Raw genomic sequence first — 24,676 nt, forward strand, 5'->3', positions numbered from 1 at the left:
CATGAGGATGGGCTCTGCCTGCTGCTGCTGGTGGCAGAGAGAAGGCCAGCAGCCCTCACCCACACCTTGCACTGGGAAGCCAACTCTGCTTGGACAGCAAAAACTGCTGGTCAGGTGTGAGCAGCTGTGCAGTTATGTAGGTAAATCCCCTGTTCCTTGGGTGAATGCAGAATTCCAGTGGCTGGAATCATGGTGTCCAAAGGAGGGGCACTGGGCAGGTGCCATGTGGTTATTGCCAGGATCCCAAACCTGAAGCGTGCGTTAACTTTTCGTTACAAAAATAACGCGTGAAAGATGATAAAGCCCCAAGATTCGGGCTTTACTTGTTAAAATATTTTCATATCCTATGGAAAAAAGGCCAGTAATGATTTCTACAGTTGTGCCCAGCTGTTTGGAGTGTGTGTGTGTGTGTCTGTCCTGCACTACTGTCACACCTCAGAGAATGACTTGCGGCAAGCTATGCAGCAATAAAACATTCTCCTTCACAACAAACAGAAAGTCATTGGTTAAGCACAAATCATCTTTGAAGTAACTGTTTCATATGACAATATTGTAATCCTTTTGGAATTATTTCCCTTTGCTGTTAAAAATACATGCAAGATGCACCATGTGTTCATACTTTAATGTCTCTGTTCTGTGAGAGAGAAAACATGTACAGCTTATTGCTGCTTTCTCTCAAAGTTTCAAAGGGTTTTACCAGTTCTATTCAGGTGGAAGAAATAACTATTCTGAATCACATTCTCTTTCTCTGTTCCTAATGCATGCCGGATTCTCGATATCTCGCTGAAGAAGTTTTGAATAGGTTTCCTGCAGTTTTCAGCAGTAGCTGTAATGAATATTGTTTATTTTCATAGGGCTTCCACCAAGGGAGTACGGAGCCAAGCCTGCTCTCCTTACTCAGGCAAATTTGGAATTGAACTTAGACTAACCTGTTTTCCTTATGTATTCAACCAAGAGCACTCATTTGGGATACCACTTGAGTTTTTGCATTAAGCTATTACTGAGTAGGGCTGTATGAAATGTGGTGAAATCTTCATTTATTTCCTTATGTTTTTCCTTCATGTCTATTTGCTTTTTGCTAGGGTCTTTTTAATCGTAGTCTCTCAATGACTACACTGTCACAAAAAGATGAATTTGTAGTTATGCAACTTGATATGCAATTTTGTCTTGCTTGGAAGCTTTAGCCTCCTGTCAAGCAGCCTTGTTCGTGTTCTCACTCTTCTACAGATCTCCAGCAGAACTTTGATTTACTGAAATTGATGGGGTTTTCTTTCAAGTTTTTTCCTGAGTAAGGAGTTCAGGGTTCTGCCCATCTCAGAATCCCATAAATATCAAAGCAAGTAAAATACTTGCCAGTACTTAGATCTCCCCATGAAATACTTTATGGACAAACGTATTTATTCTCTCCTTGTCCTGACTTCAGCAATCCTACAGCTTCCAGCTGTAATTGCACATAGAGAAATGAAATTTATTTGACTTTATTTAATTAAGCAAGTCGGGACATAATCACTTGCAACTCAATAGTGACTCATATGTTCTCTTAATGACAATTTCTGTAGAAAGACCATAGTATAAAAAATAACTGCTCCTCATCCTCCTGCTGTACAGCATCATGAACTTTGCCTTTAAATCAAAGAAAATTATTTTTATTCTATATGGGAAAGTGGTTTCTATCACAAGTATTATTAAATAATAGTGTCGACATAATCTTCCCTGATTAACTAACCAAACTACATTATATTCTTCAAAGCCACTTAAATGCTCATTAAAAATTAGAAAATTTGCAGTCTGTAAGTCATTACTGCAAACCTGGTGGACATTTCCATAATTTAAACATATCCTAAGATTCACTTCAGCTGCACGCTCAGTTCCTGAAATCCACAAGTCAACTGCCACACCTGGCCCAAAATAAAATAATCATCAAAAAGTGCTGAGGACATGGAGCCTGTGAATTTCATTTCTTTCCATTCCATAAAATTATACATTTTTAGGAAAATACATTAACAAAACAATTTCAGTCATTTCTGGTTTTGCTTTGCACATTTATTGCTAAGGACTATGACTAGAAGGTTCAGTAGAACTTGGCCTTTTGGATCAAAGACTTTTCAGGTGATCTGTATCTATATACCTAGTTCTGCATGATGCTTTGGACCACCCTTGTTAAAATGAGACATGACCAAAATGTACATAATATTTTTTCCTCATTATTGTTAGAGAAGAAAAAAATACGTCTTTCAAAACCAGTTTTACAATACTTGAATCTTACTTCTTAGTGCATGTAAAAAGTGGCTCACTGTGTTATTTCTAGTATTTCTGTTCTTCCCATAGCCCATGGTATTAATGAAAAGTTAAATCTTGAAAAATTAATTTTAAGGATCAGATACTTTGAACCTTCCTGTTGAGCAGTTTCATTTGAATTAATATTTTGTACAGATAAGTTTAGCACAGTGCTACACCTTCTGGCTTTTAAGAAGTATCATGAGGACCTATACGTAAAATTAAACAGAGAGGTGCTGATGGCTGGAGTGAGACCACGGATACCATAGTGGGAAACGTCACGCTTCCAAGTCACAGTACCAGCACTGAGAAGCTGCCAACGATTCTCTGCTAAAAATAGCACCAAAAAAGCTAAAGGGGCACCAGTCTCTTTCTAGCATCAGTCATATTTATTCCAAAGCGGAATCAGAAGCCAGTAGAACAAATTACAGATTCTTGGAGTGCTACAAATAATCAAATATTATTTGTGGTAGGGATAATTCGTTAGAAATCAAGAACTATTGGGTGCAATGACCTACCACCATTGCATGTCACAAAGTGCAATGGCTATTTAGGACTTTGTCGCAACCCGTATTAATTCTTTATTCTTCTTAGACGTGCTTAGCTGCTACTTAAGGGCTCTCTGTTAAGTGTCTCAGCTCAACTCATCCGTCCCTTATCTAGGCCTTGGTGCAGGGCTCTGGCAGGCCGTGGGGAGGAGCTGCCAGCCAGCTCCCAGAGCTAGTATTAGTGTTCCTGCAAGTTCCTAAGCTCATCTTTCTGTATGCTTTATTTCCATATCTATATCTATCTATAGATACCGATACCTGTCTATAGATGTTGTGTGCAGAGATATAGATACGGTGCCTACCGTGAGTTCTAAGGCCTGTCTGTTTCTGTTTTCTGCATACCTACAGATAAACAACAAAACCAACGTGGTAACCAGCCCTAAGGAAAATATTCCTACCCCGGCGCTGGTATACCTGGAATTTTCCTTCTCGTGCTATCTGGAAGTTTTTGACTGTCTTCTGTTTGTTCTTCCTTTTTATTTTTTTTCTTTTTTGCTTTTTCATGCATTTACTCTGCTTTCTAAAAACAGGTTTTGGAAAACCTTTTTTGTTTGAATTATGCTGTCTTTTTTTTTGTGAGGAAATCCATTAAGCGTGTTTATTGACAGAAAATGTTAAATGGAAGCTGGATGCGGTAGAGTCGTAGCATTTGTAACCGTAGCTGAATCTTTTGCATGCTGTGCCAGAAAGTGAGTAGAATGCGCTTGGTGTTGCTCTTAGCTCTTTGCCTGATGACTGTTTCCACCTTCTAATGCTAACCTTTTGCACCAACAACATTTTAAAGAACCAGCTCTATTATTTTCTCGGCTTTGTCTTAGTTAAAGTATTGACATCCAGGAGAGCTAACAGGATTATTACTAGGCTGCCATAAAACAGACCTTATTCAGATTTTCATTGCATATTTCCTGAAACTCAGCCGGACTTTGCAAGGCTTCTCTGGGATCAAGAGGCATTTAGAGCTAAACATTTTGCTTGTTTCTCCTCCATTTAAATCAGCAGGAGACATTACTCATTAATGATCTCTCCTAAGGCCATATTACAAATCAAAGTGATATTCCTGGATGTTTACTGCAGGCTTGCTTTTATTAATAGCCCTATTTCTAAGGCACCCGTGTATCACGGGGCTCACCAATGTAAATGCCAGTGCCTAAGTACATCGTGTTCTGACCTGCTGTTTCCCATGCGCATATAGAACTTTGAAAATGGAGCAGTTCACACACATTTGGAAGCATTTTTCCCTGGAATTTTTTTGAGCAGCTGGCACTGAGACATCCAGTAAGTTCTTCCTAAGGCTGAGCCAGCAGGTTGCATGCAGGAGTTTATGGCAGTCTGTTACCAGACAGAGCCGTGCCCGATGGCCCATGCTGAAAGCGTGCTGGCTAACTGCCGTTTCAAAGATTATTGAACCTTTTTTAAGGTTAGAAGATTTGGGGAAATTAGACTTTTAAATGACAAAAAGATCTCTCTCGCTTGCCAGTAGTGTCTAGGGGTAGTAATCCTTAATCCTTATCAATTCCGCTATATTTCAATTTGATCGCTTCATGCTAATACAATCAAACATGATTAAAGAGAAGAGGTTATTAAAGCTTAAAGATTTGTGGCCGCCCTGCTTGTCCAGGTTCAGACAGGAAAGCACACAGAGCATTTGGCCTGCCCTCATCCAGAAGAGCCTCTGCAGGTCCCCAGAGCTTCAAAGCCCTGCGCACCCTGGTCCTGAATAAGGTCTCTGCATGCTGCTGCATTAGGTGAGATGGCCTTTTTTGCTGGCTTGCTGTTGAGGAAATCTGTGTTAGAGACATCCAGTTTCACCCCCTGGCGACAGTTAACATTTGTTTTAACTCTTGTCAGTGTTCAGCATTTGTGAGCTGGCTCTTCTTGCACTCCCTCACACCAATGAAAATGTATTTACCAATGGGAACTTTCTCTCTTTATTTTGTTCTCGCTCAGGAGCCCCAAACTACAGTAATCCACAACCCTGATGGAAATAAGGTATTCAGAAAGAATCAACTCCATCTTGCTTTTCCACACCACACATTCCATCCACTATTCCACAGCACAATAGGGCCATTCCAAGAATTTGTGAAGGAAAATCTCATTCCTGTGTTTGTTACACCTGGTGTCTCTCGAGCCTGTTTTCATCCGTGTCCATCTGCTGCGTGCGTCCTGCTGCTTCTGAGCTCCTGGAGCTCTTGGGGGAGTCGGTAACAATGTGCAGAGCTCAGTGCCCTGTGCAGCCCAGCTCAGGGAGCAGGGGCTCTCTCTCATTTCAGCTAAAAATGCTGCAGTCTAAGGGAAACCTAAGAGTGCTGTTCTCAGAGTGTGGTGAGATGGTCCTGACGAGTTTTATATGCAGTCGTCACTCAGACAGAGATGTCATTTCAGTTTATCCCATCTGCTGTTTCTCAGCATGCTTATACACCGTGTTGTGATGTGTCTTTTGCACAGGACTTTGGTTTTCTTCCATAACATCACTGGGCAGTTTCCAAAAAAATTTTCACATTTCCAATTACAAAGAGGTTTTTTAATTTTTACATGTTTTCTTCATGCTCTTTTCTTTTTCTCATGTATTGTGATGTTTGCATCTGGCAGCTGATCCCTAAAACGTGTTTTGTTTTGTTTTTTTCATGCATGGACTTGAAAAGGGCCAGGAAATACCATCATTTACATATAACACATGTTCCTAGGTTTCCTGAAAAGAATTTACACTTTGACAAGAATTTCACCGTTTGCAGTGCTGACTTAATTCACGTCCCATTTATCTAGTCTTAACTCCCTGTGGTTATTTCATAAGAGGAGGAGTGGATCTGAGTGATGAAATAACGCATGCAGACATTCCTCAAGCATGGAAGTGTTGATGATGTGTGTTGTGCTTGTGTGTGCCAATCTTTTATGTCCCCTGCATCTGTCCAGCACAGAACTTGTGTTTTCATGTTATTACTCTTTCAGCTCCCCGAGTTTAAACCCGTAGGCCACGAGCAGCCTGTGTTTGAACAGCAGGCTGATCTTTATCGCTGAAGTCCACTGAAGCCCAGAAAACCCAGATAAAATATTGGCATGACTACATCTACTTGATTTTATTACATAATCTCTGCAGCTAAGATATTCAATGTCCCAAAAGGTCACAGCAAACAAACGAACCCCTTAATGTGGAGAGTTCCTCCTAAATTTATCTGAAAGACTGATCCTTGTTGTATGGCAACTGGAGTGGATGCTTCAGTGTTAGAGGCTACATCTGCCCTGTGAGCTTTGCATGGTGTTTACAACTTGTATTTGTGTGAGGTTTTTGTTGACTTGTAAGTACTTTATCTAATGTTTGAAGTGCTAGAGCATGAACCGTCCACGTCGAGTGGAACATCTAACACAGCCAGGGCAGAGACAGCATGGTGGCTCATTCAGTTTTGTTTGTGTGTGAATTAATTCCTCTAGTTTGACTTACCAATGCACATTTGGGTATTGAAGGTCTGAGTAATGCATTAGCCCTCTTGAACATTCCTTTGGCTCAGCCTCGTGAGGATACAGTAAGTGAAGGGCACTGGCAAATTTACCTATTTCATTATTTAATTGTAAAATCCTTTAAAGAATTAATACAATCAGCTAATGTTTTTTGTTATTGAGCTACAAATTAAAAAAAAAATAATGTTTTACTTCTCAAGAAAGTATAGAGATAAAAAACCATCTCACTTAAAACTTTCTAGCTCTCTGCAGCTGTTAGATTTGACAGTGCCCTATTGAATTTGCCCATTATATTTCACGTTTCTGGTAATTAAGGAAAGACTGAGATATAATATCCTTGCCTTTTTAAGTGTGATGGCTTAAGAATAAACTGTCTGATAGATGAGTCATTCCTCAGCATGACTGTTTGGTTGAAGAATACTGCTACAAAGATGCCTTAGTTTGTCAAAGTTCTTACCATACCTTCATCAATTCTCCATCTCCTTAAAAAAAGAAAATCACAAAAACTAGTATAAAAATGAGATAATCTGATCCAATATGCTTCAGATCACTATGAGACTTCATTTGAATATACGTTGCATAAGTCCCATGAGCAGGAAATCAGTTGTAAATTGTAGCCTGCATATTTAGAAGGTGGAATTGGAATGACTTATTTGGCACAGTTGGTTTAATCACTAAGCTTAAAATGGCAAGCTCTCCTACTTGGCTGAGGTAATTCATGCATTTCAGATGGACTTTGTACAGCTGGATGTTAAAGAAAAAAAACTTCCCTGTACATTCCTGTGAAGCAAAAGCATCAGAGTGCAGGAATTGTGTTTTTGTTCCCTCCTGTGGAGAATGGCCATGTTTGACATCCGTTTCAGGTGGAAATGTCTCAATCAGTGTGTGACCATTTTTTTGTGAATGACATCCCACCCCGCTTCAAGGCTTTGCATGATTCCTGTAACTAATCCTGTCGTTTCCTGAGGCACGCAAATAAAGCTTGGCTCGTTTTATACATTCAACTCACATTTATTTCTCAACAGGAATCAACAGAGAGTTCCAACACGACCATCGAAGATGAGGATGTGAAAGGTATGATTTTATGCTTGAAATGTTTGGAGAAGCAATAACATGAGTTTTGTGGTTGTATCTCAGTAGGCCATTAAACACAGAAACCCCTAATGAATCCTACGAGAGAATAGTGTTTTTCCTTTCCTACAAGAAATTACTTTAGATGTGTTTCAGACTTAACTAACTTTTCAGTTCCCAAAACACCATTTCCCATGATGTTTTGGGCTTAAGAGTATAAAGTTACTCCTTTTTAACTAAGATATTACTTCCAGTAATAATAGAAGTAGATTACAAATGTCTAAGTCAGTGCTTTGTAGCTTTTATTTAGTTTGTGTCTAGCGTGCATTTGTGTTTTGGGTTTGGTTGGGGTTTTTTGTGTCACCATTTTTATTTTTATTCTGTTCAGATGCCAGTGTGTTTTTTTGGTTTCTTTTAGTTCTGCCCATACACTTATTTTAATCTTCTTTTAGTCTTTAAAAAACTGATGTCAAAACTTTTTTTTATAAACTTAGTCTTGTAGCTTCACAGAGAGTATTTTTTGTTTCCATTTTTCCCCCTCTAAACATTAAGCTGTGATATTACACATACCTCCTTTAATAGCATTGTGATTTAAAGTGCAAAGGGTTTGCAAAAGGGAGTATTGGGTTTGTGTGTCTCTTAATCACAAAGAAGTTTGGCTTTTGGCTCAAAGAACAATGGTGGATGTACAGGTGGAACATGGGCCAGACGTGATAGTAAGATAAAACAGGGAGAATGGATGCAACAAAGTAGTGGTGGTCTGAGTTAATGTGAAAGGAGAGAACAATTATAGGGATTTGCTGCTGATGCGTTGGAAAATACCGTGTAATATACCTTTAATCATAATGCTTTGTATTTCTTCCTTGGGATTATTTGGTGCAGTTTAATAACTAAGTTTATGAAATGAATAATTTAATTATAGGGCCTCTGTGTGATGATGTAATGTAATGCTACTGCAGGAGGATTTTTGGAAAATTCTGTCTGAAGCTTAGCACACAGAATTGTACCTCAGGGGGGATACAATTATACAAAAAAAGCCAACAATAAAAATAATTTGCGTAATTCTTTTATATGATTCTGTAGTATCATACTTAAGGGCAAGTTGGATGGCCACAATATACAGTATTCCCAAACCAGAAAAGGAGATCTTGCAGTAAGCACAGGTCTGAGGAAGATGATCCTGTTTGTGTCTTTCCCTGCACAGAAATCCCTACAGCGATTTCATTTTCTGTTTATTTAAAAGACAAATATAATCTCCCTCATGAACTTGCTTGTTTTTCACTTTTTAGTATTCCTCTCATACTTCCCGTCTTTTCTCTGGAGGCTGTTGTTCATACTGTTTTATTGTAAATTAAAGCTAACAGTGCCCCCAGGGTCTAATTTGTAGAACGATTCAGGGAATAGGCAGTCCTGCAACCCTGACACCTCTTATATTCTCAAGCTTCCTGCACTAGCAAGGCACTTAGGAAAGGTTATTTCCCCCACACCAAGCTTGACTCCTGGATGTATATTTTGTAGGAGAACAGTGAGAAAGCTGTTCTCTTGTCAGCAACAGCCACTGGAGATAAAATAGTGGTAGGGACAAATGGATTTCAGAGGAAGGAGAGAGAATTCTCCAGGTCCTTATGCGTATGCTCAAGATGCTTGTCACCACGTTTGAGACGTAGAATGTATGATTTGCACCTTAGATAATAAAGGACGTCTAAAACCGTTTTGCTTTTCTTTGCAGCATGGAGTAGAGCATGGGAAGAGGCTCTGTCCTTCCCAGGAAGGAGCAGGGGACTGTCGCTGTAACTGAGCAGTAGCATTAGTGTGTGTTCTATGGCATTGCAGTGTGATCCACACCTCCCAGGGAATGGCTCTGCAGAGATGTGCGGGCTGTGCACCTTGTTCCTGGTATCCCAACGCCGTGCCTGCACTGCACAGACAAGGCCGGAGCCCCTTCCTTCATGCAGCCCACACGGGCTGAAAACATCAGCTCTTCATCAAGGGCTTTGGGGGTTTGTTCTTTGGTGTTGATTTGCCACTTTGCAGAGGTGTGGCTCCCATGGGTCTGTTATGGGGTACAGCATCCCCAGCACACTCGTGTCTCGTGTGCGCTGTGGGAGCGGTGCACGTGTGTGTCTGTTCCAAGTGTTAGGGATGTTAGGATTCATTAAGACAGGGAGCAATTAAAAATGTCTTACATCACCTATCATTAACGCAAGCTCAGGATCAAATTCTCCTCCTGTCTGTCAGGGATGCGTAGAGCATTCTCCTCTCGTGTCAGGATCTTGCTCTGTTTTCACTTTTGAAGGCAGGTATTTAACTTGAGGACGGTAAAACCAGGCTTACTTTTCATTTTTAATTTACTCAAAATCTTAGTGTCTGTAACTTTGCCTTCTTTATGTATACACTTACCTCTTTTAGGCCTGGAATATATTTATTTTACTAGAAACAGTGCTTGCCAAACAACAATGAGCTTTAATAACTCAAGAGTGAGCTAATTATATCATTTGAGTCCAAAATGACTTGAGGCTGTAGTTCAGGTTCCTTGCTAAGATAAATTTCTGACATTAACTATCGATTGTGGGCTTATCTACATGACAGTGATCCCTCCTAAATATGACAGGAGCAGACAGGAAGAACATGCTGAGAACTGGGCTGTAAGCAATGCCTTCTTCTGGGATTGCTTCTGAGATTTCTTCTTCCTGTAGTAATGATACTGAAACTATTGGGCAGCATCTCTGGATATAGGTTTGATTTTTTAAGTAATGCTATGGAATAGCACCATTATTTTTGTCCACAGATTTTCAGAAAGATGAGTTGTGAAATTTACCATGGACAAGAGATCTGGATTTCTCACGGTGTCTTTTTGGCCCCAGAGACAAATTACCAAAAGCACTAGTAAGAATGATGCTTGGCAACAGGGAAAATTGCTGAGTTGTAAGGCACTTACTGATTCGACAAATTGTGACTTACTTGTGCTACATAATATATCTGGAAGGTACACTGCTTTGAAATATTTAATGTATTTGCAATTCATTTTACACCTGTTGGCTTAATTTTATTTAACAGCAGAAAGAAAGCAGTTTAAACTATTTATTTTGGAACATACATTCCTTAAAAATCATTCAAATTTCTAAGAACAATTTTTCTAAAGCTGTTTCAAAGCCCTTTGTATCTGAGTACCAGATACAGGGGTAAATTTGTGCTGGCATCTGAACAGAGTCACTCACACCTACGACCTTTGCAATTGTTCTTTGGCACCTACATTGCACCTGAAAATACATCATTAACATTGTTTTTGTGCTCAAAGATTTTCTAATTTCTTGCTGCTTCTAATTAAATTATCGTTATTTTTCTTTTGGCCTTCTTTTTTTCTTCCTTCACATGTACTTGACCCTCACACAGCTTTCACAAAGGAGGAGGACATGGAGAGGTTGAATTCCACCCACCACTCCTCCTCTTCCATTGCTTCTTCATCCCACTGGTCACCACCCTGGCCGTGCCCCAGAGGCCGCTCCTGCTGCCAGTGCCTGCTGAGGAGTCTGATCACACTCTACCTCTTCATCTTTGTTTGTTCATATGTTGTGTTTCTTTCCATCAATTCAGCGGGCAAGTCCATGAGAAATGCAAACTCAGAGAGTCAATCGCTTGAGTCTGAGCTCTCCCACTCTACTCCTTCCTCTATACTATGTAAGTTGAGAGACTCATCTGTCAGATGATCTCCTTTGTCTCTCCTCTTCCCTCCCCACCATCTGACAGAAGCTGAAAAAAGGTCAATGCTGTGATCTGCCTGATCTGGGAGTGACCTTTGCTTAGCCTTTACAAAAGTAAAATTTTTAGGTATTTTTTTTCTTGTCATTAATTGTAAAAATATTTTCATCAGCTGTAACAGCAGGATAAATATGTCTGTATTTCAGAAAGCTCTATCTTGCAGGAGTAATCTTTGCAGTAGTTTTAAACTTAGGGAGAGAGATTTGCCTCACCTCTTGCTTGGATCCTGGATAGGGCCTCAGCATTAATTACCTGTTACTTTTATTGCATCAAGTGTCTTTCTTGAACATCTCCATTGATAAACCAGCCTTGAAGCTGCTGTGGCAGGTGTTAACTTGCAGCGTTGATAGGACAGCTGGGAAATGTCCCCCTCTGCTCGGGAGGAGATAACGTGACGATCAGTGACCAACTGACCGTAAAGGGAATCTCCAGTGTTACAATATGAGAGGGGAAAGGCACTGTCTTGGTTAGAACGTAAAAGACCTGGGTAGAGCATTTCTTGTTTGTAAATGAACTCGGAAATTCTTCAGAAATTCCTTAGAGGGGAAGGACCTTCCTGGGAATGAGGATTCTGCTTGCCCGATTCTGATCCTGCAGCCAGTGTGTGTCAGGGCAGCTGCACTGGTGGTAAGAATGGACGTTTGCACATTAGGTTAAAGTGAGATCCAGGCAGGCTCTTGGGAACATGGGCTGTGTGTTATTGGCCTGAACCTTTTTGAACCTATTTTAAACATGAGTGGAATTTTTGGTGGGGTCAGCTAAGATAGATGAGAGAAGGCGGTCCCGGAGAGGATGGGCTGTCTCTGGTCACAGCTGTTGCCGGGTGATGCCAAAAGCATAGCTTCGTTCTGAGGGAGGAGCGGGATAGGCTCTATCAATATGTGGGTGAGTGTGTTTTAAACTAGAAGTACAAATACTGCCAGCACAAACTGCCCAGAGCCTGGGGAAAGAGAGGAATTAATGGGAGAGATCTGGGCTGTGTAACACGGAGGGTTGGCACGTCAGTAACACGTGCCGTAAGGCTTTATTCCATCTACGGTGCATATCCACACAATATCCTTTACGTGCCCAGTGTGTTCAGATCTGAAAGCTGGTGGCCTCACATGTCCTGTTTCTCTGAATTAGTTGAGTGATTAGGCATGAGCACAGTTTAAATAAAAATATACACAGCAGCAAAGCTTGTTAATGTCTCTACGCGTCAGACACCATTTCTGGAGACAGCAGCCAGATTCCACAATTAAAGTAACCTGCTGGGAAACCATAGTTCAGTGTCTTGTAAGTGCAGTGACCACAATGAAGCTTTGATCTGAAACGGTAGGTGATTTGTCATTAAAAAATAAACGTTTGCCAACATTTGCTATGCTGTCTAAATATTAGTGTCATTTTTTAGTACAATCATATAAAGAGAGAGCATCTTTAGAAATAATTGATTCCATATCAATAAAAATATACCATGTATGGTGTGTGACAAGTTGCTTAACATTAATCGAAATAGACATATTAATTTTGTTGGATCTGTTTTGTCAGTACAGGGTGGAAAAGCTCTGGGATAATTTTTCAGATATTTGCCTACATAGCTAAAGAATTTAGATATATATTTTTTTAGGGCAGTTGCAGGCCTACCAGTTTTCAGACGGGTGAAAGATACCAAATAACCCTAATAAAATTCTGCAGATCATCCATCCGTTTCATAATTCGATGAATCAGAGCGAGTCTTCGGAATCAGCAGGCTCTAGGAGAAAGATGTACATGTGAGATGACAACTCAGATGTTTTAGTCTCTATCAAAGTTTAAATGTGGGCTAAGAGATAAGCGCTGGTGTTGTGTACACTGAATCTTGATAAACTTCTTAAATGAGAAGTCCCCTGAAGCATGCATTGTCATCTGATGGTCTAAGATCTGAGACCCAGGTCAGTCATTTATAGATGCAGCCCATTGTTTATTTTCCTTTCAGAAATTATTTAATTTGAATATTTGTGGCAGAAATGGTAAGAAAACTTATCAGCAGAGAATTTTCAAATATTGGTGTCATGAGAATCATTTGGAAGGACGCTGTGTGATGTTTAACAGTCCATGCTGTAAAGCTGTATGAAATCCGGTGCATCCACACAGCCAGAACTTGTTATACAACACAGGATGAAATTTCTAGTATCTTCCTCTTCCTTTCCGACTTTGGTTATTTCCAGAACACAGAAATAACTTGACTGGCTGTGTGCTTTCCATCTAACTGGTGTTTGTTGGGACAATGTTCAGACGGGAAATGAAACCTGGTTCCCCCTGCTGTGCCATTCCATTTTAGCAGCCCACTGTCACCTTGATACCCACTGTCCTGTTTTAAAACAACAGCACAACGGGGAGGATTTGTCCCCCTGGGTTTAACCCTCCTCCACAGTGTAGATATGTGTGTTTGAGCTGGTTGTCTAGACTCACTTGAGCCAATGCAACTAGGTCAGATGAGTCACACTTGTCTTAAAAATCTATTTTAGGATAAGATGAATTGTGCCCTCAAAGTGCTGATTTCTCTCCCTTGACTGTAAGGGAGGGGAGTTGAGAGAACAAACTCACTTGTCTGTGCTTATATGTGTCCAAAACGTTGTGAGATTAATCCAATCTGAGGTGTACCGAGATACGTAGTTAAGAGTACCCAGCTGAAAAGTTTTAAGGGTTTTTGCCTTGAGAAACAACATGCGAGCAAGTGAGAAGCAGAATTGTTTTAATCATGTCCAAGTGCATGTGCAAATGTGGAGCAAGGTTACCTTGTTCTTCTGGAAAGGTGCTTCTCTGCTTAGCTATTGCAGTTCAGTGATGACAAAGTCAGGCATCTGAAGGGCTGATGGCAGGACAAGGATGTTCCAATATCTGTGTGAAGCATCAAGTGGTTTAAATTATGGTTCTCACTGGTGTCAGTTTTGAAAATAAATGATGGGTAGTATGGTGGTCAGTGAGTTACAAGGGCTCTTTTCTTGTGTGTCAAAAAACGTAAAGCTTTAGGTACAGATATTTATGAAGGCTTTACTTTCACATATCCACAGCTCATTTTTATGCTGCACATTCTCTCTGCAATCAAAATACCAAAATATCTGTCATTTCTGCGTGATTCTTGTAGATTGAGTTTATAAATATTTCTTGGGGCTACAGGAAGGGAAGAAAAGCCATAGAGTTTCCTGCTGGAGAAACAATTTTTCCTGCTGTTTTGTGCTTTTGTTTTCCTGTGATATTTGATTTCACTACCTGGGCAACTGTTCCTTGTAGGTTGAAATATTGATGGTGTTAGATGCTTTTTGGTTAAATGGTGTTTCTCCTCATTTTATGTTGTTTAGATCTCAGTGTTAATGGTGGTCTTTAATTTTGAAAGATTATCCCTCACTCTGTAGCTGAGCAAGGAAAAGAGGTAGTGAAATACAGCAGGAGAGTAATGACTCTTTTGAAGTGAACGTATGTGCTACAGCAGTGCTGAAGAAAGCATTTTAGCCAGTGATTGGAAATGTTCTTGTTTGTTCTTTTTCTTATTATTTGGTCTTTTTATGGCTCTTCTTCATAATACTTTTGTTTGAAAAAATGCATTTATATTAGTCATATCCCAACTCACTTGCCAAAGCAGGGGGTTTATTTTTTTTAACTGCTAAACTCCTATGAATTACCTTAACTCCTTCACCCTACAGGCTGCTTAAAGAACAGGTCCGTGGTCTTTTCTGTGATGTATTTACTTCACCTGTACTCTGAGCAAAGAATGTCAAAGCCACCATCTTCTTCACACAAGTTTGCTGTGTCTGCAATCTGTTATTGGTTTTCAGGAAAATGTCTCAGCACCTTTGACTTGTAAACAGTGTTCTTGCCTCACACCTCAGTTGTTTTAAAGGCACCAGATGTATTTTTGTTCAGTTATCCTTTATGTACAGAGTATATAATTTTATGCTGTGGAAAGCCATTGTCATATTCTAAAAATCTAGAGGTGGGTCAGGCTTTACTTTTTGAACTGACTTCCACCACAGTCTGTGAAAAAAGTAGCTGAACCAGTTTTACCAGAATCTCATTACAGTTGTCAGTTTTGTTTAGGAAGTTCAGTTTCTGTAGTTTTATTTAGGGAGTCCTGAGTGCCCATCAAATGAAAAGTATAATAGCATGAAATTGCCACTGTACATCAAACAGCATAATTGTCCTAGAATTCAATACAAGGCAAGTTTACTATTGGATAAAAAAATAAATAATGAAAAAGTCAAATACAAATGGTGATTGTAAGTGACAGTTATCTGGCAGATGGGAACTGGCCAGATGCCTCTTCCCTAATGCCTTGTGTTGTCCTTGTATAGTTTGGAGTGTGTATTTAGATGGGGAAAAAAATGGAGTTATCGAAGAGCATGTTATGTGGCATCCATCAAACTCAGAATGAAAATTTGGTTATTTACTACTCTAAGAACTGCCAATTATTTCTGTCAGATGGAGTGGCAGGACACTGTTCCTACCAGTAACATTTCACCTTAGTCTATCTCCAGCCCCCTCGTTATTTCATCCTTTGCACTAAGAGTAAGTGCAAGGATTTGACTGGATGCACATGGCCATCAAGTTACAGCTGTATTTTCCTTCTGCTGCCTCCCAGTCTCCTTCCAGTTTTCTACTTGTATTTCAGTTTTTTCATCTCATTTCTCTTCCTTACTTCCTTTCAGGTTAAAACTCTGCTTCGATGACCATGAAGCAGAAACACTTTTGTCTCTATTTGTAGTCTTGCTCCCTGTACCCCCACAAATACCCACATGAGAAGGTGTAAAAGCTAAAAACACTGAGGAGGAGGTTTATGTAAAATCACAGTGGCTCCTGAATATTTGAATTAGTCTTTGATGTCTGCTGTTATTTCACACTGCCTTGCTTTTGTATTGTGTAAGGGTGAGAAAGGAGGCAAAGCGTTTTGCACAATAGGATAAATCAGTCCTGGAGCTCCACTCTCCCTCTGGCTCACTGCCAGTGAAACTGCATATCAGATCACTAAACAGGAAGAAATGTCATTTTCTAATATGTATGTAATTGTGTGTGGCTGACAGGTGAGAGTAGCATAGTGGCTTTCATAGTTTCACGTAGTACTTGTAATTTTGTAGAAAAATTGACGACTGAGTTGAAAGGCACATGATTTGGCAACATCTTCCTGTTCCTGACAGTCTGCACTGGGGACTGTGAAGTCTTTTCCACAAGTGCTGACACCAGTGCTGGAGTTGGATGGTGATTCATTGGAGCCAGTGAGAAGTGCTGTAATCTCCTTTGCTGGCTTTGCTGGCCTCTAGACTTTCCTGATGGATGTGTTTCACATCCCATGGATACGTCTGCAGACACAGCTCTCCTGGATGTTAGTATAGCCCAGAGAAACTTTGCTGGAAACACATTATGTAATATAAGGTGGCCTCTGTCAGAAAGCTTCTTGATGAAAACTTCTTGATATGTTCCACTGCAATTTAATTTTGGAACTAAAGCCAGGAAAACCAGCAGTTTGGCAACACGATTCAATGTCTCCCTTCTGGGGTTGATGTAGAATATATCTTGTGTATCTCAACATCAAAGGTACCATGGTAAAACTCAGTAAAGGCATGACTGATGTTAGTGAAAAAGGGAATATTGCCAGTTGTCTTGAGCCAGTGACAATAAATCATGTGTCCTTGTGGTTTTGTGTCTCTCGTGTGTGGAATCCACAGTACCGTTGTAGACATATTAATTGCTGATATCGTTATCCACTAACATGAGCTCATGATTATGTAGCAACTGATCAGAGATTTTTACCTCATTTCCCACTGTCTGATTTAATGTTCTGTAATTTCCTCGTCTCTGATTGAGATGTGTTACTGGGTTATTTAATCAAATCCTTTAGCTCAGCTATATGTATGTGAGATGTTGCATACAGAACTGGTAATTTCCTCACTGCGTGAGGTCTGCTTGTTCTGGATTTCTTTTTGCCAGCCTTCTGTGAGACTGCACCATTATTTCTGACTCAGCCATCCCACCACATGGCTGGTGCTGGCAAAGCCATGCGGTGTCCACGCAGTCTGGCCCATGTTATTTAAACCGATGATAGTGGAGACATCGCTGCTCTCTTCATTAAAAGTCTTTGTTCTTTCCACAGTCCTTGTGGAAAATAGGGCAATTCGTACCTGGCGTGCTCTTAGCCATAGTGCTAACAGTGACGTGCTGCTCACAGAAAGCCTTGCTAGACCTTGATGTCCATTTTTTTCACCACCACATTTTTCCTTGCTGGTTTCTTTTTGGTCCTTTTCACCTGAATGCTTTAGGCATGCACTTAGGAAAAGGTTAACACCACACTGCCGATGTTGAGCACAGCATTGGAAAGTTACTTTCTCTGTGTGCTCCCCAGCATTTTGTTTTGAAGAGCAATGTGATCTCTCTCAGTACTTTCGGTTTTAACATTCTAGGCATGTTTGAGTTAATGGCCAAATCCATGTGTGGGAGTGTGCTGGGGAATTACAACTGTTGCTTGCACAAGAGAGCTACTACAGCCGGACTGGCTGTGAAACAGCAATCGGCTTCCTTGAGCTTGAAGTTTAGAGTTGGGGCTTGATTTGTTTTGCTTTTTAAACAGGAGATCCTCCAGTGAAGGAAAGATAATTGTAAGTGTGATAGGGAAGCGGATTGATCTTGACATGTGTTTAATTTTCTTGTGGATACAGGAGGGCACTGAAGGCAAATCAGAGTAAAGCAGCAATGTAACATCATGTCCTCTGGTTGTAGAAAGGAGGAGAGTTGGTTGTTGTGTCAGCTGGGGAGTGACAGAAAACCTGTCAGCTGTCACCTTCCACTTTGTCTGCCTCTCTAAGATTGGGTTTGTATCTCTCCCCAGCTCGTAAGCAGGAGATTATCAAGGTGACCGAGCAGTTGATTGAAGCCATCAACAACGGGGACTTCGAAGCTTACACGTAAGCTCCTCCTTTTGGAGGGAGTGAGGAGAGCTGGGGGTGTCTGTGTAAATATGCATGTGTATATGTGAGTGCCTGTGCTTGGAGTTAGGTACCCTCGAAATGCCTCCCCAGATGCCCCCACAAGGCACAAGATACATGCATGGCTGCTTTGCCCTGGCTTAGTTTCAGAGGAGCTGCTAGTATAACTCCAGTGTAGTTAGAAGAAAGTACTTAAATCTCTCTTACAAAATGGTGTGAGGCATAAAAAAATATCCCTTGCATTGCACAGCTACGGTTTTCATCATCACAAGTAAAAGTTCCTACTTGTAGTAATACTGACTTGTGGTCTTTTTTTGGGCCAAAACGTGATTTATATGAGCTGAAACCAGAACTCCATGCCTTCTCCTCATGTTAAGTTCTGTTCTTTTCCAGTGTGATGGCATGAGTAGGTGAAATGTTCAATGGGAATGAAAGAAGCAAGTAAAAATGATCTCTCCAAAGCTGTGATCCCTAACCACATGTGCTTATGGCAGAATTTCCTCTTTTCCATAGAAAAATCTGTGACCCAGGCCTTACGTCTTTTGAACCTGAAGCTTTGGGTAATCTGGTAGAAGGGATGGACTTCCACCGGTTTTACTTTGAAAATGGTAAATGCTCCCTTTTCATCTCCAACTCTTCATCTGTTCCTTGTGACTGTATGTCTCTCCTCGAATGAGCTTTTTGTTTTGGGAGTTAATTGACTTGGGCAAGGGAAGGAGTATTATTTTTTATAGACTTCTGCTATAGGTGTTTTTCAGTCTGCTTCTGCTCTGCTCATTCACACATCAGAGGGCACCTCAGAGGGCAGAGAAGAGTTTCAGGTATTTGCAACTAAAAATAAAGCATGAATTAAGAGCTGAATTATTTTAACTGAAAATTATACTAGACACAAATGTCATTAGACATAACAGTGAAACTGAAATGTTGGGAAACTCCAGGTGATGCCCTCCACTTTACTTAATCCATATATGTACATAGATTAAACACGTTTACTTATTTTGAATAGTGTATAATAAGTGATTGTGCTCGTTCTACAAAGTATTTTAGTTGCTGGGTGTATTATCGTTCAACCTAATGATGAGTTTGTATCTGCTAAGCCTGAGATTCGTTTTTTGTGAAACGGATTGGCGTGAGTTCTTTTGGCTTACCCAGAGCAAATGTGATTTCTCCTGTGTGTACCCCTGTGTGTGTGTGTGGTAGCTCTGTCCAAAAGCACCAAGCCAATCCACACGATCATCCTGAACCCGCACGTGCACCTGGTGGGCGAGGACGCGGCGTGCATCGCCTACATCCGCCTGACGCAGTACATGGACGGCAGCGGCATGCCAAAGACCATGCAGTCCGAGGAGACGCGCGTGTGGCACCGGCGCGACGGCAAGTGGCAGAACGTGCACTTCCACCGCTCGGGCTCGCCCACCGTACCCATCAAGTAAGGAACAGCCCCAGCACAGCTCACACCTCTTAGGCACACCTCATAGTCCAATAGGTGCTTTAGGCCTTAAAAACTGCGAGCTGTCCTCTGGTAGTGTCATTTTTTGTGGCTGTTAAATATCTGTCATACCCACCGGTGTGCATAGTATAGGTGCAAAGATTTCTAAAATTATGTGCTTTTTTGGTTGTTGTTTTCTACTATGATGCCCACCAATCCAACTCAATCCCTGAACTGCCACCTTGAAGAGCAGCAAAGTGTTTTAATGTAGAGAAAGCTTGGTAGAAGTCACACAAAATGGGATTAGAAAACATGGAATAGAATTGCTGGAAAACCTGGGAAAATAAAAAGCAGTAGGATACATGGAGCTATGAGAGCTGACCAGAAAGTTTGAAGTAAAAAAGTGTCACTATTAAGGAAAAATGAAGTTTGATTTATATTCAGTGTGATTTTCAGCCACCTCCACTTTGTCAGGCCTAGGTGTGTTCACTGCAAGTTGGGTTTGAGCCAGTTTACACATTTGCCTCGTAAACTGAGCCATCCCAGTACCTCTCACGTTCTTATCTCTTTGCCCATGCTCTCCATACGTAACTGCTGAGTATTCCCTGGACAGTTCTGACATCCCCGTGGGACAGCCTCGCATCTCTCCCATCAGCATTTCTCCCTCGAGGTCAGGCAGTGACTAAGTTTCTTTACCCACTTTGTCACCAGTCTTCATGACAGCACACTCGGGGTTGCAGTAACAGGGTAGAGAGTCACAGCTTGCTCAGGAGGTTCTGCTCAGCCCATTGGCTTCTCTTCTTCTTCAACAGCCTCTGCTAATGAGCCCAAACCTCACTGACTTGTGGTTTCCCAAATAGGCAGCACTGGTCCAGGCCTGGCTTTGCTCAGTTGTGAGCCCTCTGTATAGGATACATAGGATACAATTCCATTTGTGTCAGATGTCTTACTGTGGAGAGTGGCTGAATTTCCTGGCATGGATGATAAGGGCTTAGATGTCATCCTTTGAACTTCATCATGTCTCGTATTTTACTTCTTGCAACACTGTTCTCTTATATGAAATAATACTTGATGAAGTAAGAAATAAGGTAGAATTAAGTGTTAAACTTCCATGGTGATGATTTTGTATTGTTTTTTATTTAGGAAAAAAGAAACTTATTACTTAATGATGACTGTTTTATTTCAAAATGTGAAACCAATGGGAACAGGAGCCACGTTGTCCTTTGTTTCTCACATTCCAGCTGCACTGCCAGTGTTTCAACAGATAATATTCAAAGAGCAGTTACACTTCCTTGAAATGCAGTTAGGTAAATCTTGGTGGTTTTCATGAAGGAGCGTTTGCCAAGGGATCTGAGCTGGGTGTGTGTAGAGCCAGGAAGCCCAAGTGAAGCAGGTTCACCTGGCCCACTGCACCCTGAACAGTCGGTGTTGACAGCACAATGACATGAATTGGTCTAGAAAATCATTTAATCTTTTCCTCTGATTGTTTTTTTTTCCACCTCTGTCTCTTTGGGAAGGTGCTGCAGGAGGTTCTTTGCAGCTGCTTGTGCTCTCTAAAAAAGATAAAGATTTCTGGGACTGGCAAGGGTGGAAGAAGAAGAAAAATCATGGAGTAAATTTTTTGCAGGTGGTGAACATTCATTGGTGAATGTTTTGAGCTTATGGGGTCAGATAGTGGAGTTTTCAGGACTGTGCAGGGTGTCCAACCGTAAGGGATCACAGAGCAGCCTTAGAGTCTGAGGACTGAGGCTTAAGGAGAGATGCCCTGAGTTAGCAATGAAGCCCTACATGTGTAGCACTGGCAACAATATCACATAAATCCCATAGCCAGGTGTCATCTTGAATTCAGAGGAGGTTTTTGGACTTGCTTCTAGCACTGTTCCAAAATGTCATTGGTCTAATGGTTAGGAGCCTTACTTTCCAGTGTAAAATTTATTTATCTGAAGTGTATGCTTGGTTCTTCTATGTCATCGTTGTTGTCCTGTGCTGGTTAGGTGTGCAGACATGAACCAGTTTGTAGGAAGGCTGATCAGGTCATTCCCATCTTCTACTTCTGTGGGATAAACAGCCAGCACTACCTCAGAGGATTTGTCTGGTAGGATCTCCCTTTTCCTACAACCTTATCTCCTTTCTGTCTTTTTTTGTTTAAGGTTTGCCTTTCCATTAGCTTGGCTCCTTCTGAAATGCTCTGTCCCTTGTGGTCAGGGCTTTATTTAATTCCCCAGTGTCTTTCTTTTCCCTGCTCTGTTCTGGCACGATTTTTGCACTTCTCTCATCTGCAGTGTGTCTGAAAGAGCCCCATATTTATCCTCAACTCTCATTTCCAACCCGTGAAACTTCTACAGAGCTTTGTACTTCCTATTATTCCATGTAATATTTTTGGATTACCCAGCCCTTAAGGTTATTTGGTTCTCCTTGCACAATGTTCCTGTTTTCTTTTCTTTTTATAGTGCCTTCCACCTAAGTGTCAGTATGCTACGTGAGATCAGTCCTCCTGCTTGTGTTCAGGACTAGTGAGTCTCCTCAAGTCTGATAGCTCCCCTTTCAGCACAAACATTGTGAATCTTTCTTTATTCTTAAGTCTGACTGGGAGATTCCCATGTAGCACCAAGCTAGAATCACCTATAACTCGTCCTGAACATTTTTATACCATCTCAAATTTCACCTTTGCTTTTCCCAGTCAGAGCAGCGATAACTCCATTTTGGAAGACTAGAGAAGAAACTTCATTAACATACAGTTCTAGTTTATTCTTCCTTTATTTGAAATGCATACAGACTACAGCTACTTATTTAATTATTACCAATGCACAGGAGTTAACAATGGCATTTCCATAATAAAAAAGTATTTTCCACATCATGTCTGAAGATGAATTTCAAACCTAATGAAGTTGCAAAAACGATTATAGCTGTGATCTGCTTCTGCAGACAGTATCCTAGATGATGTTAAATCGGTTGCTGTAGGCACAGTAGCTTCCTTGATTTCAGGACTACAGGAAGGACTGTGCATGAATCTGAGGATAGAACAGAGCTCTTGGGTAGCTGTAGGTATAGGGAAATGTTTCTTTGTGGCAGAGGACTTAGTTGAAAAAGGATATGAGCACAAATACGTATTTAGTTTAAAAATAAATTTTATTTGTAGTTTTGCTGTGGGTGAGATGAGGCAAGCTTGTGTTTCTGTCTCCTGCATTGTTTCTCTCTGAGTGCTAGGAGTGACAGTAGGAATTGGTTTCTGGATTTTTTCTGTGCTCTTAGGGACCAGTGCTAAAGTGTTTCTGCAGAGATGTGTCTGCTTGTCCTCGGAGAGTGCACCTGCCCAATATGGGCAGTTAAAGGGCTGCTGGGCCTGAAAGTGACTCCCTAACCTAACTTCAGCCTCAGTGAGGCTTATGCTCCCTCCCTGATCACAGCTCACACCTTCTTGTACTTTGATTAGTGCAGTGCCAGAGAGCAGGAATGCTGAGTAAAGAGTTTGTTCTGTGTTTGTGCAGTGCCTAGCGCAGAGGGATCCCGCCACGGCTCCAGCCCCTACATGCTACGGTAATACAAACGATGCTGCAACCTCAGTTAGCTACATACTTGCTTCCAGCTCCTTTCCCTTCCTTCTCTCTCTGCATTCTCTGGCATGTCTTGCATGTGAATGACACCTGATTCTTCCTTGTCACTTGGTCTAATCTTTGTACAAGAGCCTCAGTCCATGGCAGTGCCTGCGATGTCCGTGCCGAGGAGGTTAAGTTATACCCAGAGATTTGCGGCTGAATCCCTTTAGGCACTTTGGCTTCCTGCCTCAGTTTCCTTTTTTATTTTAACAGCCTCTCTGGCATCTTGTAAAGGTGGAAAATATCTGTAAAGTGGTTTGAAAAATAAAAGAATTCCTGAGTGGAGGTTTTTTCCCTTGTTTTTTCCCCAGTATCATGTTAAGTGATCTTACAAGGTGGGTTTTTTTCAATAGCTTTGGCTAACACTTGAGCATGTGTTGTTATTTGGTGGTGATGTTACCTCAGTAATGGAAATCTGTTTGTTTTTCTCTCCTTCCTCCTAGCTAAAAATATCAGCGGTGCCGCTCTTGCATTTTCTGTACCCAACGCACCTGGTTGATTACCATCTTGGCCATCCCGTTCTCTTCATGCATGTTTCTGAGTGCATGAAGTTGTGAAGGTTCTTCATGTAACACATTTGTGATGCACCACGTTGCTGTATATTCCATCTGTACACTGTTAACATTTCAATGAAGGTGATGTTCCATGCAAATAGAGAATAACAAGGCGTAAAAGACAAAAAGAGGTATTGGATGGACAGAGTAGACACACAATACATTTGTCACTTGCTCCATTTATGCCAAGTTTTGACAGACAACTTTAAAATCTATCATGTTTATTAAAAAAAAAAAAAAAAAAAAGAGAAAAAAAAAAGGAAAAGTATATTTTACCTTCTTTTTTTAAGAACTGTTTTTTGAGTCCTCCCTTTCTCTTGAGTCCCAGGATTTTGCTTTGGTTCTGGTAGGAATGGTTAGGATTTCCGCTGGCAGCTCCATTACTGTAAAACAGATTTTTATCGTAGATGGACAAAATCACTGATAAATGTGGAAGTGTTAATATCTTGGCTTTGGACCAGCTGCAGCCTTCTTAGTTTATTAGTCTGTGTAAACTGGAAAAATCTCCTCATTTGCTGGCTTGGCCACTCCAGAATTAACTGTCAGTATTCTGGTGAGTCAGCAGCTTCCGTTTTCCTTTCGAGTCCTTTTCGCTTTCTTATTTTGTTTAACTGAAAGGTTCTGCTGGATGATTAAGCAAAATTAAAAATTGTAAGGAACTAAGTGATAATTGAGAGGCAGTTTTTGAGGATTAAAATGGAAGGAAAGAAAAAGATTTTTATCACTTTTAGGATGTACTGTAAATTTTTTAAGAAGGCTTTAAAAAATATAGTATGTGGGTTAATGTATAGACCAGTTCTGTGGATAATATACTCGAGAAATATTAGGCCTTAAAGCTAAGTATGAAGAGTTTACTTACATTACACTGCTGCTGTTGCTTCTCTGGAAATGAATTGCAGAGACACTGCTTTTCCGTGGGACCCTAACACTTTACCACAGGTTTGTGTCTCCCCCTCTACCCCTCATTCCACTCTTGGTTTCTCAAGCTCCCCTGGCAGCGTTCGGCATCAAGGCCAGCAATCCCCGCGGCAATCCCAGCAGGTGTGTCCCAGCTACA

General features: G+C 40.9%; 1 protein-coding gene across 32 annotated transcripts in view; it reads left to right on the forward strand.

Moving 5' to 3' along the window:
* CAMK2D (calcium/calmodulin dependent protein kinase II delta) overlaps positions 1-23,889 on the forward strand; it is a 117,683-nt gene extending 93,794 nt beyond the window's left edge. For 8 of the 32 annotated variants that reach the window (XM_014887927.2, XM_088164246.1, XM_088164254.1 and 5 more), the window contains 8 exons: positions 3,174-3,233; positions 4,773-4,814; positions 7,304-7,352; positions 17,944-18,019; positions 18,554-18,648; positions 19,241-19,469; positions 22,958-23,006; positions 23,509-23,889. In XM_014887927.2, coding sequence (XP_014743413.1) covers positions 3,174-3,233; positions 4,773-4,814; positions 7,304-7,352; positions 17,944-18,019; positions 18,554-18,648; positions 19,241-19,469; positions 22,958-22,964 — 558 coding nt within the window. In that variant the 3' untranslated portion in view covers positions 22,965-23,006; positions 23,509-23,889. Of the gene's footprint in view, positions 1-3,173; positions 3,234-4,772; positions 4,815-7,303; positions 7,353-17,943; positions 18,020-18,553; positions 18,649-19,240; positions 19,474-22,957; positions 23,007-23,508 lie in introns of those variants that run through there. The other 24 variants (XM_088164249.1, XM_088164255.1, XM_088164261.1 and 21 more) reach the window with 5 other exon arrangements.
* The last annotated feature ends 787 nt before the right edge of the window (positions 23,890-24,676 follow it).

Source organism: Sturnus vulgaris, chromosome 4 (genome assembly GCF_052056855.1).
Source record: "Sturnus vulgaris isolate bStuVul1 chromosome 4, bStuVul1.hap1, whole genome shotgun sequence".
Classification (NCBI taxonomy): Eukaryota; Metazoa; Chordata; class Aves; order Passeriformes; family Sturnidae; genus Sturnus; species Sturnus vulgaris.